Here is a 13,816-nt window from a genome sequence, read left to right as displayed (position 1 = left end):
AATCATTTCAAATTGGTTTCTTGAACATGACAATGAGTTACTGTACTAAAATGGCTCCCACAGTCACCAGATCTAAACCCAATAGAGCATCTTTGGTGGAACGGGAGCTTCGTGCCCTGGATGTGCATCCCACAAATCTCCATCAACTGCAAGATGCTATCCTATCAATATGGACCTACATTTCTAAAGAATGCTTCCAGCACCTTGTTTAATCAATGCCACATAGAATTAAGGCAGTTCTGAAGGCGAAAGGGGGTCAAACACAGTAGTAGTATGGTTTTCCAAATAATCCTTTAGGTGAGTGTAAATGGTTCACAGATTCATTTGAGTCCTGCAGATAATTAGGAATTAATTTTAATTTAATAATATTTGTTATTCTATGTAGACATTACTTTTTTTGCGCAACTGTTAGTTTGGTTAAAATTAGTTTTTTGTATAAAAAAAAAATTGGATGTTCTGTTTTATAAAAAGATTTTTATTCCTATTGAAAAAATATTAAAATAATTTATCATTTTGATTGGAATTGTTACCTAAAATATAATCTTAATTATATAATTGTGTCAACCTAATGCGCACTTAAAATACCTTCAATGTAGTTATTTTTGTTTTGTTGTTTGTCACCTTATTTGCATGTCAAGTTCAGCTCGGTTCAATTTTGTTGCTTCACCGAAAGTCTCTGTCACTAAAAATCAATTGTTGTTTTGACATGGAAAATTACTTTGAATGCGCCTTTACCAGAGTTACTAATACAGTTAGTTAATACAGTGTTTTGCATTTAGGGCAAACTATGTTATAAACAATTATTTACTCCCACAGTGGAGTTACACATTATTTTAATATTAACATAACTGTCTTAAAGGATTAGTTCACTTCACAATTAATTTCCTGATCATTTACTCACCCCCATGTCATCCAAATGTCCAAATGGTTATGGCAGATCAGAGTGACTGAGCAGATCCAATAGTTTTCAACTTCAACAGAGTACCCGCCTTCAAGGAAGTAAATGCTTGTCAATGGAGAGTGGCCAGACTCTCTGTACAAATGAAATGTACGAGAGTCTGGTAAGACCAGGCTACAAAAACGTAGGGTAGGGCGAAAAACTCCATCTCATTTTCTCTTCAAAATCATCCGACATTTTTTTTATTTTTGTAAAGGGCACTTGACTTGTCTTAGCACGATCTCTGTGTAAACACTGGGGCGGTACTTCCGCCTGACTTTCTACATAATGCGTGAAGTCGTGGACGCTAGTGCAAGATGAGCATCTGTGGTAAAAATGTATATAATAGTTCTCTTTTTTTGCTAGATTTTTTTCCGCTGCATTGAAACTGTAATTTGGACTGTCAACCCGTTGGACCCTGTTGAACTCCACAATATGGAGAAAAATCCTGGAATATTTTTCTCAAAAACATTAATTTCTTTTCAACTGAAGAAAGACATTTTTGACTTTTGACTTTTTCTTTGACTTTGACTTTGATTATCAAGAAATTTTTATTCTGAAGTGAACAAATCCTTTAAGGAGGCACCAAATCAGATCCTCAGAGCATCTCTGAAAGGAAAGTACTCTGCCCACCCACCAAGCTCCTCTCGAGAGAAATACAGGCAAGTCGTATCTTCATTCAGGTGTTTGATGAAATCGATACACAGAGTGCACATTTTTTTCTGGATCTTTTTGATCTCCTGTTACAGGGAAGACAAAACTCAGTTACAGGCTAGAAAAGTGTTCTCGCTACTGTTACACAACAAACAGAAAGTTTAATATCTGACCTCCTGTGTCTCTTTGGGAAGATGAAGGCCATTTCTCTTCCCAAGCTTTATGAGTCTCTCCATATAACGCCTGGCCTCGGGTGTCAAACTCTCATCTGACAGCTTCTCCTGTTAAAAAAGGAAAGATAACAATAAAAAATTATAATAAATTAATAAAAAACTATGGGATGAGAGGTTTAGAGAAGGTGTTTTAAACTTGTGTCATCTTTACCTTATCCTTTTTATACCATTCAGGGCTAATACAATTATGCACATGCTAGTGGAGCAACACACTAATGTGTGACTTATTTGGTAGTCAGTTAACAGGTATCCTCAGCTTTCTCAAGAGCTCAGTTCAGTCCCTAAGAGATACTAGCATTTAATTCCTTTGAGAAATGTGCTAGTGCTCGGTCTCTGCTCACCTCCAAAGCCACGATTCTCTGATAAACATCTTTCCTCATACTCATCTCCACTTCAAACTCTGACAGCTTCTTATCGGCTTCGGTGCTGGCTGTGCGGACATCCTTACAGGAGGACACATGCTGAGGGAAATCCAACATGCTCCGCTGAACTGGAAAAATAGCAAAATTTGTTTAATAGCTCTGGGAAAAAATAAGAGGCCACTTAACATTGACTTCTCAAATGTTAAGTGGTCTCTTAATTTTTTTCGTAGCTAGCGAGATATAGAGAGATGCACCGATACTAAATTTCTATGCTCAGAAAGATACGTCTAACGATAGTTGATTTTCTTAAAAGCTGCCTGAAATCAAAATTGAAGTTTAGCTTTTAGTATGACTATGTTAGCCTTAAAGGGATAGTTCACCCAAAAATGAAAATTCTGTCATCCTTTACTCACCCCCAAGTTGTTCTAAACCTGTATGAGTTTTTGTTCTGCTGAACACACAAGATGATATTTTGAAGAATGTTTGTAACAAGGCAGATAGAGCAACCATTGACTACCATAGTATTTCTTTCCCTACTATGGTAGTCAATGGTTGCTCTATCTGCCTTGTTACATTAATATGTGTGCATATATAGGCTATGATTATCACTGTAATAAAATGAAATAATGACAAAACACAACCCAGTCTCGTTTTGTTAAATATTAGTTTATGTGTGATCAATAGCCATTATAAAAGTATAAGTAAAAGGTATAAGAAGCTATACAATAAATAAAGCAATTCAGTCAAACAAAGTCAGCGCTAGGAGACTACAACGGTAAAGTTTAATGAAACTTCACTTTGCCCTCAGACGAACCGATCTGTCAGGGAACAAATTACAGATTAATGAGAGCAAAGATCAGCTGTTAGATCTACACAAGACAAGTCATATCTTATGTTTAACCACTACAGAGACAGAGCCAGCGGCAGACGGCAGAAGGACTGGCTCCTCTCGGCAGGATTAATGAGCGCCACTGATCCACTGGAGCTCACAACTCCGAAAACGGCAGATAAAATTTTCAAAAAGGCGCTCTTTATAATAAACCACAGATGAGCTTTAAACACCTACATTCTCGCCTGAAAAGGACTTAAAACTACAGTGAGGAAAATAAGTATTTGAACACCCTGCTATTTTTGCAAGTTCTCCCACTTAGAAATCATGGAGGGGTCAGAAATTGTCATCGTAGGTGCATGTCCACTGTGAGAGACATAATCTAAAAAAAAAAAAAAATCCAGAAATCAATGAATGATTTTGTAACTATTTATTTGTATGATCAGGCTGCAAATAAGTATTTGAACACCTGAGAAAATCAATGTGCAAACAAAGTAGGGATGAAACGGTATGGAAATTTAACATCACGATTATAGAGACCCAAATTATCACGGTTATCAATATTATCACGGTTTTGTTCAAGTTTTATATTTTAAAATCAACAAACAAACTAAAGCAGCTCTATGCACTTTAAGCAAGATTCTGTGGGATTTTCTTCCTTATAATGGCCGTCGTCAATAGCAACGCATAAATAATAATTTCTCGTAAATATAATCTCTAATATTATCTCTGATGAGAATATTGCTTGAGAATATATTTACAGTGTTCAGCAATGATGCATTTAAATCTAGCATGTTTTGTGTAAGAGCCCAAACAGTATCCTAGAGAAATAATGCATATCCATATTTCCATATGATTTGACAGTTTATTTTATTAAATATCAAAATGTCTGCATCATACCTGACACCTAGATTATCACTTTACAGCCAGTTTTATGACTTTCATTCTCTTCAAATGCTATTAAAGTTTCAAACGTGTATAACGTTACCAATGTTGTGTGTAACTTTAGAGACGGTCCCTAAATTCACCAACTTTATGCCAGTCATATGAGATGCGCTGTGGTTCTGCTGTGTTTGTTTGAAACTATTTTCGCTGCTGAAATAGAACAAAAACAGTCAACCTCTGTATGATGAGTGAATCTCTTGCGTACATCACACACACACACATCTCTGCTTTTAGTGTAGATTTCAGCGTGTGAGCGGCGCGCGTTCTGAACAAAATTCCGGATAATCTGAACGCTTCTGATTATGAGATTATAACAGATGGCTTTTGAGAAGACTATAATAAGTTCAACAGCAGAGTGGCTAGTGTGCAGCCGAAATAACGTTAACTTACACACGCAAACGGTGGTTGTTAATGGCAAACCCTGATTATTATCCCTTAAATGTCACCCTAGTCTTGTCTGAACTTGTTCGTTCGCTTCACGTTATTATTTCCCAGACGTAGTTTTGGTATTCAGGTCAAAGTCCACTTGCCTTGCGTTCGTAGTTTTAAAGTGTTTCCCCTATTACAGTGACTTTATTCTGGCATGTTCTGCAGACAGGGTGGCCATCTTCAATTAAGTTTCCCTCAGGACTTTTGTAAAAGCCAAAATATGACAACGCAGGGCTCCAGACTAACTTTTTTCACTAGGAGCACAGTGCCCCCCAACTGAAAATTTTAGGGGCACAACCAGAAATTTTAGGGGCGCACACCGTAAATCAACATGCTAACCAAATCTACTAATTTCCACTGTATTACTAGGGATGGATATCGTTAAAGGTCCCATGGCATGGCATTTTTCTATTATTTTATAATGTTTCCTGATGTGTACTTTTATTTCTAAATTATGACATTTTATGATGTAAAAGTCATACTAACAATATAAGGCATTTTGTCTATACTGCTGTTTGCCCTGTGGCTGAATGCCCTGCTTCAAGAGGCGTGTCTGCTGGGAGACTTCAGTAAAAACGCCCACTGTTGTGATTGGCTGACATCTTTGCATTTTAAATGAGCGGAGGGGGCGTGGTTTAACCAGGTCTACGAGGCAGGAGCAGGCACGAGCTGCTGCCAGTCCAGAGAGATGGATGGACCCGAGTTCACTTCACATCAGTTCTCAGCATGTCTGAACTGTTGTAGTTACAGCATATACTTCAGGTTATTAGTCCATTTCTAGTCGGAGGGACTGTCACTCATGTCAGAAAGTTAGTAACTTTAGTAAATTATGGATCAGCGCTGACTGGAGACGCGAACCGTTTAGAACGATTCAGTCCGATTCAGTCCGATTTGGTGAACTGATTCGGTTCACTAAAAAGAACCGGTTCAAAAGAAAGATCGTTCGCGAACCGGACATCACGAATGTACCAGAGACTGAGCTCAGCGATTGCTAACAAAGTTATTTATAGTAACTACTGAGTTATGAGAGCGCTGTCAGTCAGCGCGAGTTTATTGTGTTTGTATCTGAGAGTTCTGAATAAACACGAGTCCCAGTCACACAGAGTCCGTCTTCATCATTATTACCAACTTTGTAACACATGCAAAGTACCATTACAGCTGTCGAGATGAACGAGTTAAAAGTAAGTGTTGATAATAGCATTATTTTTTTAAATAAAATAAAAGCGTCAGTGACGCGCGTTGAGTACACAGCGCAAACAAAGACACAACAGCAGTAATCGAATGTAATCCAGTTTATTGTGGGGCTAGGCTGGCTAGCCCGGATATGCTCACGCTTACCCCCCTTCTGCTTAATCTCACGCCGCGTTTGGTGCCTCCGCTGTGGGCCAGATGCAGTACTGGGGGTCGGGGACGTTGAAGGCCGAGCTTCGGCGTGTGTGAGGTTTATCTCTAAAGATGTTGAGCAGAAACTCATGACTGTATGCACATTTTAGAACCGATAGACGCGACGAGGACGTACAAAAACACTGACTCACAAGATAGAAAACACGAAAACACTGTTCTGTCGGGAGAGAGAGAAGCCGCATTGTGTGCACGAATAATAAATAATTAGCTACACATCAGAAATCACTGATCACAGATCAGAAGGAACTGAAAAAAGACTTCTGTTTTCATTTGTACATCCAAACACTGAGAAACTGCCTGCATTCACTCGTTCACACAATGATCTCTCGAGCGTTTGCATGGGCGTGCCAGATTCTGGGCGGAGGAAAGGGAGGTAACCGTTCCTGCTTGGACGTCAAACCAGGAGACTTCAGGATTGGCTCGTCTGGCCTGTCATGTTCTCAAAGGCAGAGAAAGACAACCATAACTCGGTTTTACACCGAGCAACATTTCTATCCACTTGGGGACAATATTCAGGCTAGGGGAACTCATATTAAAGGTCCCCTTCTTCGCGATTCCATTTTTCAAACTTTATTTAGTGTGTAATGTTGCTGTTAGAGCATAAATAATACCTGTAAAATTATAAAGCTCAAAGTTCAATGCCAAGCGAGATATTTTATTTAACAGAAGTTCCCTTTCAAAGCCTACAGCGAACGGCTGGCTTGGACTACATCCTGGTACTTCCTTCTTTAATTACGTCAGTAGGGCAGTAGAACAGACTAACCTCCACCCACAAAGAAACGCGAAAAAGGGGGCGCGGTCTTGTTGCTGTCCCACGTGGAGAAGCGGACGGTCGCGTGGAGAAAAGGAACTGTTGCGTTGAGTGTGTTTATCGCCATGTCATCGAGACGCTGTTATTTTCATCCAGGAGTCAAATCACCTTTGTTTGGCTTTCCCAGGGACGCTGTAGAGATTATTGAACGCATACATCTCCCCGTTAAGAGGCGTGACCTTTCCAACGTGCGCTAAGCTGCTGTCAAATTACAACACAGGAACCGCTTTCACGTGCGCTAAGCTGTGGTTGAATCACAGCACAGGAACCGCTTGCACAATCAGAACTCGTTACGTATTTCTGAAGGAGGGACTTCATAGCACAAGGAAAATCACCAGCCGTTTTTAGGACGGTGAGAACAGCGGTATACAGATAAGTAAATTGTGTGAAAAATACTGTGTTTTTTACACGCGAAACATGAACACATGTTATATTGCACACTGTAAACACAATCAAAGCTTCAAAAAAACACGAAGAACGGGACCTTTAATGTTGAAAAACCACATAAAATGAAAATTTCATGCCATGGGACCTTTAAGGTTTTAATGGTATTACTACTCTTACCGATACTGCTTATCGATCCGGTACTTTAACAGTATTCTTACCGGTTCTTTTTATTATACTTTATATATTTTTTTTTATAAAAAAAAAAAAAAAAACATAATTAAGAACATAATTAACATGGCTTTATAATCTGAAAACTAAAATATCTATAGCAAAAGAAACCGCAAAGTTTGAACAAAAATATAAAACATCTATTTGTAAATGGACCAGTGTGCAGGCATTCGGAAGGTCTGCTAACATTAATATTACAGTAAAGAACAAACCTACAAAGAAATCTAATTAATCGGATTATTGTGCATTTAATAGCTCTTTATTATCAAACACATCCCGCAGTTTAGCAACAGTAGAGACTGCAGTTTACAACAATCACTGAATCTGACGTTTAGTTTAGGTTTAAGGAGAAATGACAGCGCAAGGCTGTGAAGGGAAGGATGTCGCGCTCGACTGAACACGGCTATAGGAATAGTTTTACCTCATACCATATTTTTATAATTCTTGGAAGCCAAAATCGAAAATAAAATTAGATTAATATCACAGCACATCCCTAAAGTTTAAGCAGACTAAACTTTTGTGTAGTTCTCTTGGCCATCTTCCCTCATTAAGCTGACTGACGTGTTGTGTTCGCTGTAGCTCGTTCGCTTTCTCTCTCTTCTGTATTGCGAATGGCAAAAATGCATCACGGACAAATGGTTTAATATTATCTCATTTAGAAACGGCTGGCAAAGATAGAATTTGCCAGACATAACGTCTATCAATTATAATTAGTAAGTGTATTTTCCTAATTTCTCCAGTACCGACAGCAGGCAAATGTACTGGTCGCACATGTGCGACTGGGTGTAAAATTCACTCGCACACTCAAATTTTAGTCGCAAAATGCGACCATTTAGTCGCACTCTGGAGCCCTGCAACGCCTCAGATTTGGTCCTTTTAGATATCTGAAAAATCTCCCGCCGCTGTAACTGCCTTCTGCCATTTCTTCTCATTCAGAAAACAGCGGTGCGCACAACAGACAGACTTTATACGATATTACTAACCGTCACTAAATTTTACCGTGGTTTATCGTGAAACCGGTAATCGTTTCATCCCTAAAACAAAGGCTACTGTACCAAATATTCAATTACAGAGGTCAAACGTTTCCTGTAGTTTTTCCACCAGGTTTGCACACACTGCAAGAGGGATTTTGGCCCACTCCTCCACACAGATCTTCTCTAGATCAGTCAGGTTTCTAGCCTGTCGCTGAGAAACACAGAGTTTGAGCTCCCTCCAAAGATTTTCTATTGGGTTTAGGTCTGGAGACCTAGAACCTTGATATGCTTCTTACAGAGCCACTCCTTGGTTATCCTGGCTGTGTGCTTCGGGTCATTGTCATGTTGGAAGACCCAGCCTCGACCCATCTTCAATGCTCTAACTGAGGGAAGAAGGTTGTTCCCCAAAATCTCGCAATACATGGCCCCGGTGACTGCATAACCTTGCCTATGCTATGGGCTGGGACTTGATGAACGAACGAATCAATTCCGTTTCCTGTACAGAGCATATTGGATGTTGCGCAAGCACAGTCAACACAAAATGAACGAATCGCTCTGAGACAACCCGTTGTTCTCGAGTCATATTAAAGGTTCGTTCAAAATGAACGAATCGTTCATGAACGACACATCACTAGAAATTACATCAACACATTGAATAATGCTGCACGTTTCAAAGCACTTCAGTGGGCCTTTAAGGAAAAAAAATTAAATATACTCCCAAATAATGCTTTATACAGGCAACACTAATTTGGTACAGTACTATAATATTAAAAGGCAAATTATTTTCATATATGATAATTACACAACTAAAAGCTGAAATGTTTATATTCAACTCAACTACCTTATGTGCAGCTTTCATAAACGCTTGTCTTCGTGACAAATTTATTTAAGCATACATATATAATTAACAGTAAATAAACTAACTTTCCTGGTGTAGATGCAATTTTAAGTGACATTGTTTACAAGTGGTTTCATTGACGTCTATCTACAGTTGTAACACTGAGCAGTTACATGAGACATTTCGGTAAGTTGTACTGTACATTTCAATATACCTTGTGATGTTCATGCATGTTTTTTTCCGCTATAAAAACAAACAAACAGACAACCCTGGCTTGAACTGAGTGATTCATGGGGTCAAATAGAGCCTGCTTGAACGTTGCACATTTTTTTAAAGGGGTCATGAACTGGCTTTAAAAAAAAATAATATAAAATATATATATTAATATAATATAATAATATAATATTAGTTGTCTGAGGTAAACGCCCACTGCTATGATTGGATACGCTTTTCATAATATGAGCTCTGGCTCCCCCATGAGTACACGTGAGGAATTGTATTGAAAGGCAACCAGAATGATGATGAACAACTCACAGGGCTCACAAAATGTCTTTATCAAACAAACAATGATTCACCCCTCATCCACCCGCAATTGGAATGTTATTTTTTATTACTTGGCCCGCCCGATCGGTGGATATAACAGCGAACTTTGCATCACACACACACAATCAAAACTTCCGCGATTGTATTTTTCCTTCAAATATCGAGTCAAGAGAGTGAACAACGCACATCAAGAAAGGAATGCTATTTCACCAATTAAGATTCACTGGCCTGCCGACAGACTTCCGTTTTGTTAGCCCATCTGGAAAACACATAGCCCCGGGACGTTGGGCTTTGCAAGCCCTGGCCCATAAATGTCTGAGTCTGATCGCAAACAGCACAATGAACCAACAATACTTCATATAAAGGATTCTCCAGCCTGTGACAGCATGCCAAGTTATGTTCAGTTAGACACATACACAATCAATAGATAAACGATCTATAACAATGCAATACTATCACATAAAAAAAAAAAAAAACTATTTTACTCACATTAGTGTTGCTTCATTAATTCTTTTCATGTAATATCATCCTGTCTGCAAATCCAGTCTCGTTTGCAAACAAAGCCACGGTGAAATGAAGGAACAAACGTGCAATGTCTTACCTATGTGAGCTGGATCTTCATTAAAAATAAAAGTTCAACCACACATTCCTAATATTAGAATCTGAAGAAAGCTTATGCAGCGACTGTGTTCTTCCACAACCAGGCACAGTGCAATATCTTGCTATCTTCGGCATGTTTATTGCTTGGTGGCGCGATCCGTTTTGTAGGCCCATATTATTTATGTTACATTTCTTGCACGAGTTGGTGGGTGGGGCTACAGAATCAGGCGTACTTCCGTTGAGGCAGCGTTTCACCACACTCTGACATTACAGGTTGGCACATTTTGAGATTGAGCGTTTGCTGGGCCTAGTGTCAATAAAAGCTTTTCTTTGACTAACGAGGAAGTTTTCAGCTCCGAATATTCTTCTTACAGGATTCTGGTAACACTTTACAATAAGGTTCATTAACATTAGTTAACATGAACTAATAATGAACTGCACTTATAAATCCTTTATTTATCTTTGTTAATGTTAATTTCAGAATTTTCTAATACATTATTAAAATCTTGTTAACATTAGTTAATGCAGTGTGAACTAACATGAACAAACCATGAACTGATGTATGTATATTAACTAACATTAACAAAGATTAACAAATACAGTAACAAATGTACTGCTCATGGTTAATTAATGTTAGTTAATACATTAACTAATGAAACCTTATTGTAAAGGGTTATCGATATTCTTATATCACGATGAACTTCCATACAAAGGCTGAATGAAAAGTTGATTTCTCAATTCATGACCCCTTTAACGGTTCATGTTTTTCTAGCATTGACTTCAACAGCCCTCAAGTCAAAACAAGAGACATTTTCTTCAAACACAGTATGAGTTGCAGTCTGACACGTTTTATGATCAACAGAATATAATTGGCTGATCATTGGCTGTTGGCCGATAGTGAAAATAATTGCTTTTACCAGCAGATCCGCACATCCATATTTTAGATTATATGTGATGCGTGAGTCTTAGGATTCAACATAACATCAACAATATACATCTATGAACAATGTAAAGAAAAGGGGGGCAAATTTTAATTGGTATATGGAATTCAAATTCAGCCAATTCAACACCTTAATGGTGAACCGCAGTGAGAAGCACAGGCAGGTCAGGGTGTCATTATGCAAAAAGTGCTGAATGGTGTACCACTGCACACTTTTTCTATGGAGCTTACAATGTAGATAAACCTGTGGTATGTCGAAATGTTGACTTTTAAAAGTAGACTCGTTCACTGTAGGCTATTTTGTTTCATGTTTGTAGTGTGGGCCAGATGTTCAAGGAGACCGAGGCGCAAGCAGCACATCCTGTTTTATTTATTTTTAAAGGCATGACTTTGTAGTCATTTTAAATGTGCCCAAATAAAATTAGTTTCGATGATGATTATGATGTCATACTCATCTGTAGCCTATGATGATGACAGTATTAGGCTAAGTTATTTCCCCTGCTGAGGAAAACATCTAATTTGGTGCCGGCGCCTCACATTATTATCAAAATAAAACACAGACAGCCAAACATTTAAAAATATTCTGCTTTAATTAATTGGTCTTTTGTACAATGGTCAATGGTTACAATTGGTCTTTTGGGCAAGTAGAATGCGTATAGCCTGTGGTGTTGTTGTGGCTATTTTATTTATTGGTAGCCTATTTTATACTAATTCTGAATGTAGGCTAATAATAAAGTGCAGTTTTAACAACGATGCAACGCGCGCGTCTCTCTCAACTTATTTAAATAGGCAAATAGCGAATTAAGGTCGATTATAAAAGTTGCAGGCTATTAATACAAAAAGCAGACACACACACACACACACAAAAAAAACAAAAAACATTGTGTTCATTGCCCCACCCACATTAATTTTGGGCTGAATCACTGTTATAATTAGGCTATGGGGTCCTTGTAAATTTAAAATCCACTTATGGCTATACGCATGTAAAAGAGACATAGGCTAGGCTATTGTTAGTGTTTATTTCATAAATGAATGTAGGCTACCTCGCATGTCCCATACACTTCTTTGGCCTGTTTTGTTTGGATGGTCAACTCTCAAAATATGTGTGAAAGCTGCGGGACACACAGGACAGCGCGGAGAGAACGCACATGATGTGCTTTGGAAGTTTCTTGGCAGAGAAAATAATACACACCGTTTTGCTTGACATCAATTAACACTCACTATTAAAGATAAACTCAAAAACAAAAGGTAGCTATAACAGCTGTGTAGTGACTGTTGGCGTGTTTATCTGCTTTAGTTTATTTAACTCATCGCAACTTAGGCTATTGGAACTGTGTGAACTGTTGTTCTCCGTTTGTCAGTCAGAATGACAGTTCTTGTGTGAACTTAATATAGGCCCAACATACCCAAGTCAATGCATTATTTTTTTCCTTTTTGTATTAGTGTTTAAAATATTTAATTTACAACTAATCATATTAATTTATATCTTAATTATTATTATTTTTTAAACACTGGGCAACCGGGGTGGACAGCCGTCATATAGACCTATCCTGCCATGCCCAGCTGATGCGAAGTGTAGGACTACCGGTAGGCTATGTGAATTTCTATCTACACAGAAGAAAGCCCTGTATAGGCTCAGCCCCAGTATGTGTTGTGTCGAGCTATTTGTTAGTGTTAGTGTTGTTGTTTGAAGAATATTATATTAAATGTAGCTACAATAAACGCGTTAAGAATCCGTACAGCTGTAGCAGCGCAGGACTTTTATTCTGCTGTGCGGAACTGAGGAAGAACTGGGCTGCGTTCAGCCCCGACAAAACGTTGCAAAACGTTTTTTAAACGGTAACGGTGCTGCGTTGAACACCCTGTTCTGTTGACGCAAGAGTTGTAACTATGGCAGCCGAGAAGGCCATTCTTTGTGTTATTTTTGTGGAATTTTCGGAGCCTGATGAAATCGATATAAATACGTGTTTAATACTGCAAAATACATGCAATCACTGCCCTTGCCGTCCAGAATAAAAGACAACATCCCAATCCCATTTAATGAACCTTTTTCATCTCCTGGTAATCAATTCTAACTTAAATCATTTTATTTCTAGTTCTTACTTTTTTAATAGCTTGTATTTTCTTTCTCACTTTATGTCAAGCAATTACCATATATGAAATTTGGTATATAAATAAACTTGCCTTGCAATTAAGCTAAAGATATAAATAAATACATCATCATGTTGATTATAAATATTATATAATATATATATATATATATATATATATATATATATATATATATATATATATATATATATATATATATATATATTAAACTCTTACGACAATCATGTCTTCTAATACCAGCGGACACATTAAACAACTTTACTTCCATTGTGTGAGCTGTCTCTTTAATACTGCGTGGTTTATATACATTTTGCCGCTGATTGGGCTGTCATTTTTGACACACCCACCAAACGAGATCAAACGCATCTCAAACCCGTTGCACACCGTTTCCAGGAAACATGACGTTCAACCGGAAACCGTAGCAAAACGTTGCGCACCGGTTTGAGCTTTGAACGTGCCCCTGATGAAGGAACAGTTTGATCTTCAGCTGATCAATCAGCAGAAAGGGGCGTATAATTCCCGCCTACGTCTATAAATCGAATATTCAAGCCGTTTATTAATTTTCCACCTCTGAAAGAAAAACGAAAAAT

The 13,816-nt window shown here is 38.1% G+C and overlaps 1 protein-coding gene across 1 annotated transcript in view; it reads right to left on the bottom strand.

The window, feature by feature from the left end:
• Nucleotides 1-13,816, bottom strand: part of LOC307143116 (thimet oligopeptidase-like) — a gene marked incomplete at both ends in the record, with an annotated part of 75,397 nt that overhangs the window by 35,562 nt on the left and 26,019 nt on the right. The window contains 3 exons of the mRNA XM_079844421.1: nucleotides 1,575-1,677; nucleotides 1,765-1,872; nucleotides 2,166-2,314. Coding sequence (XP_079700547.1) covers nucleotides 1,575-1,677; nucleotides 1,765-1,872; nucleotides 2,166-2,314 — 360 coding nt within the window. The remainder of the gene's footprint in view (nucleotides 1-1,574; nucleotides 1,678-1,764; nucleotides 1,873-2,165; nucleotides 2,315-13,816) is intronic.

The sequence above is a fragment of the Gobio gobio genome (genome assembly GCF_949357685.1).
Source record: "Gobio gobio genome assembly, chromosome: 19".
Classification (NCBI taxonomy): Eukaryota; Metazoa; Chordata; class Actinopteri; order Cypriniformes; family Gobionidae; genus Gobio; species Gobio gobio.
The sequence above is the reverse complement of the archived record's forward strand: the minus strand, read 5'-3'. Positions and strand labels throughout refer to the sequence as shown.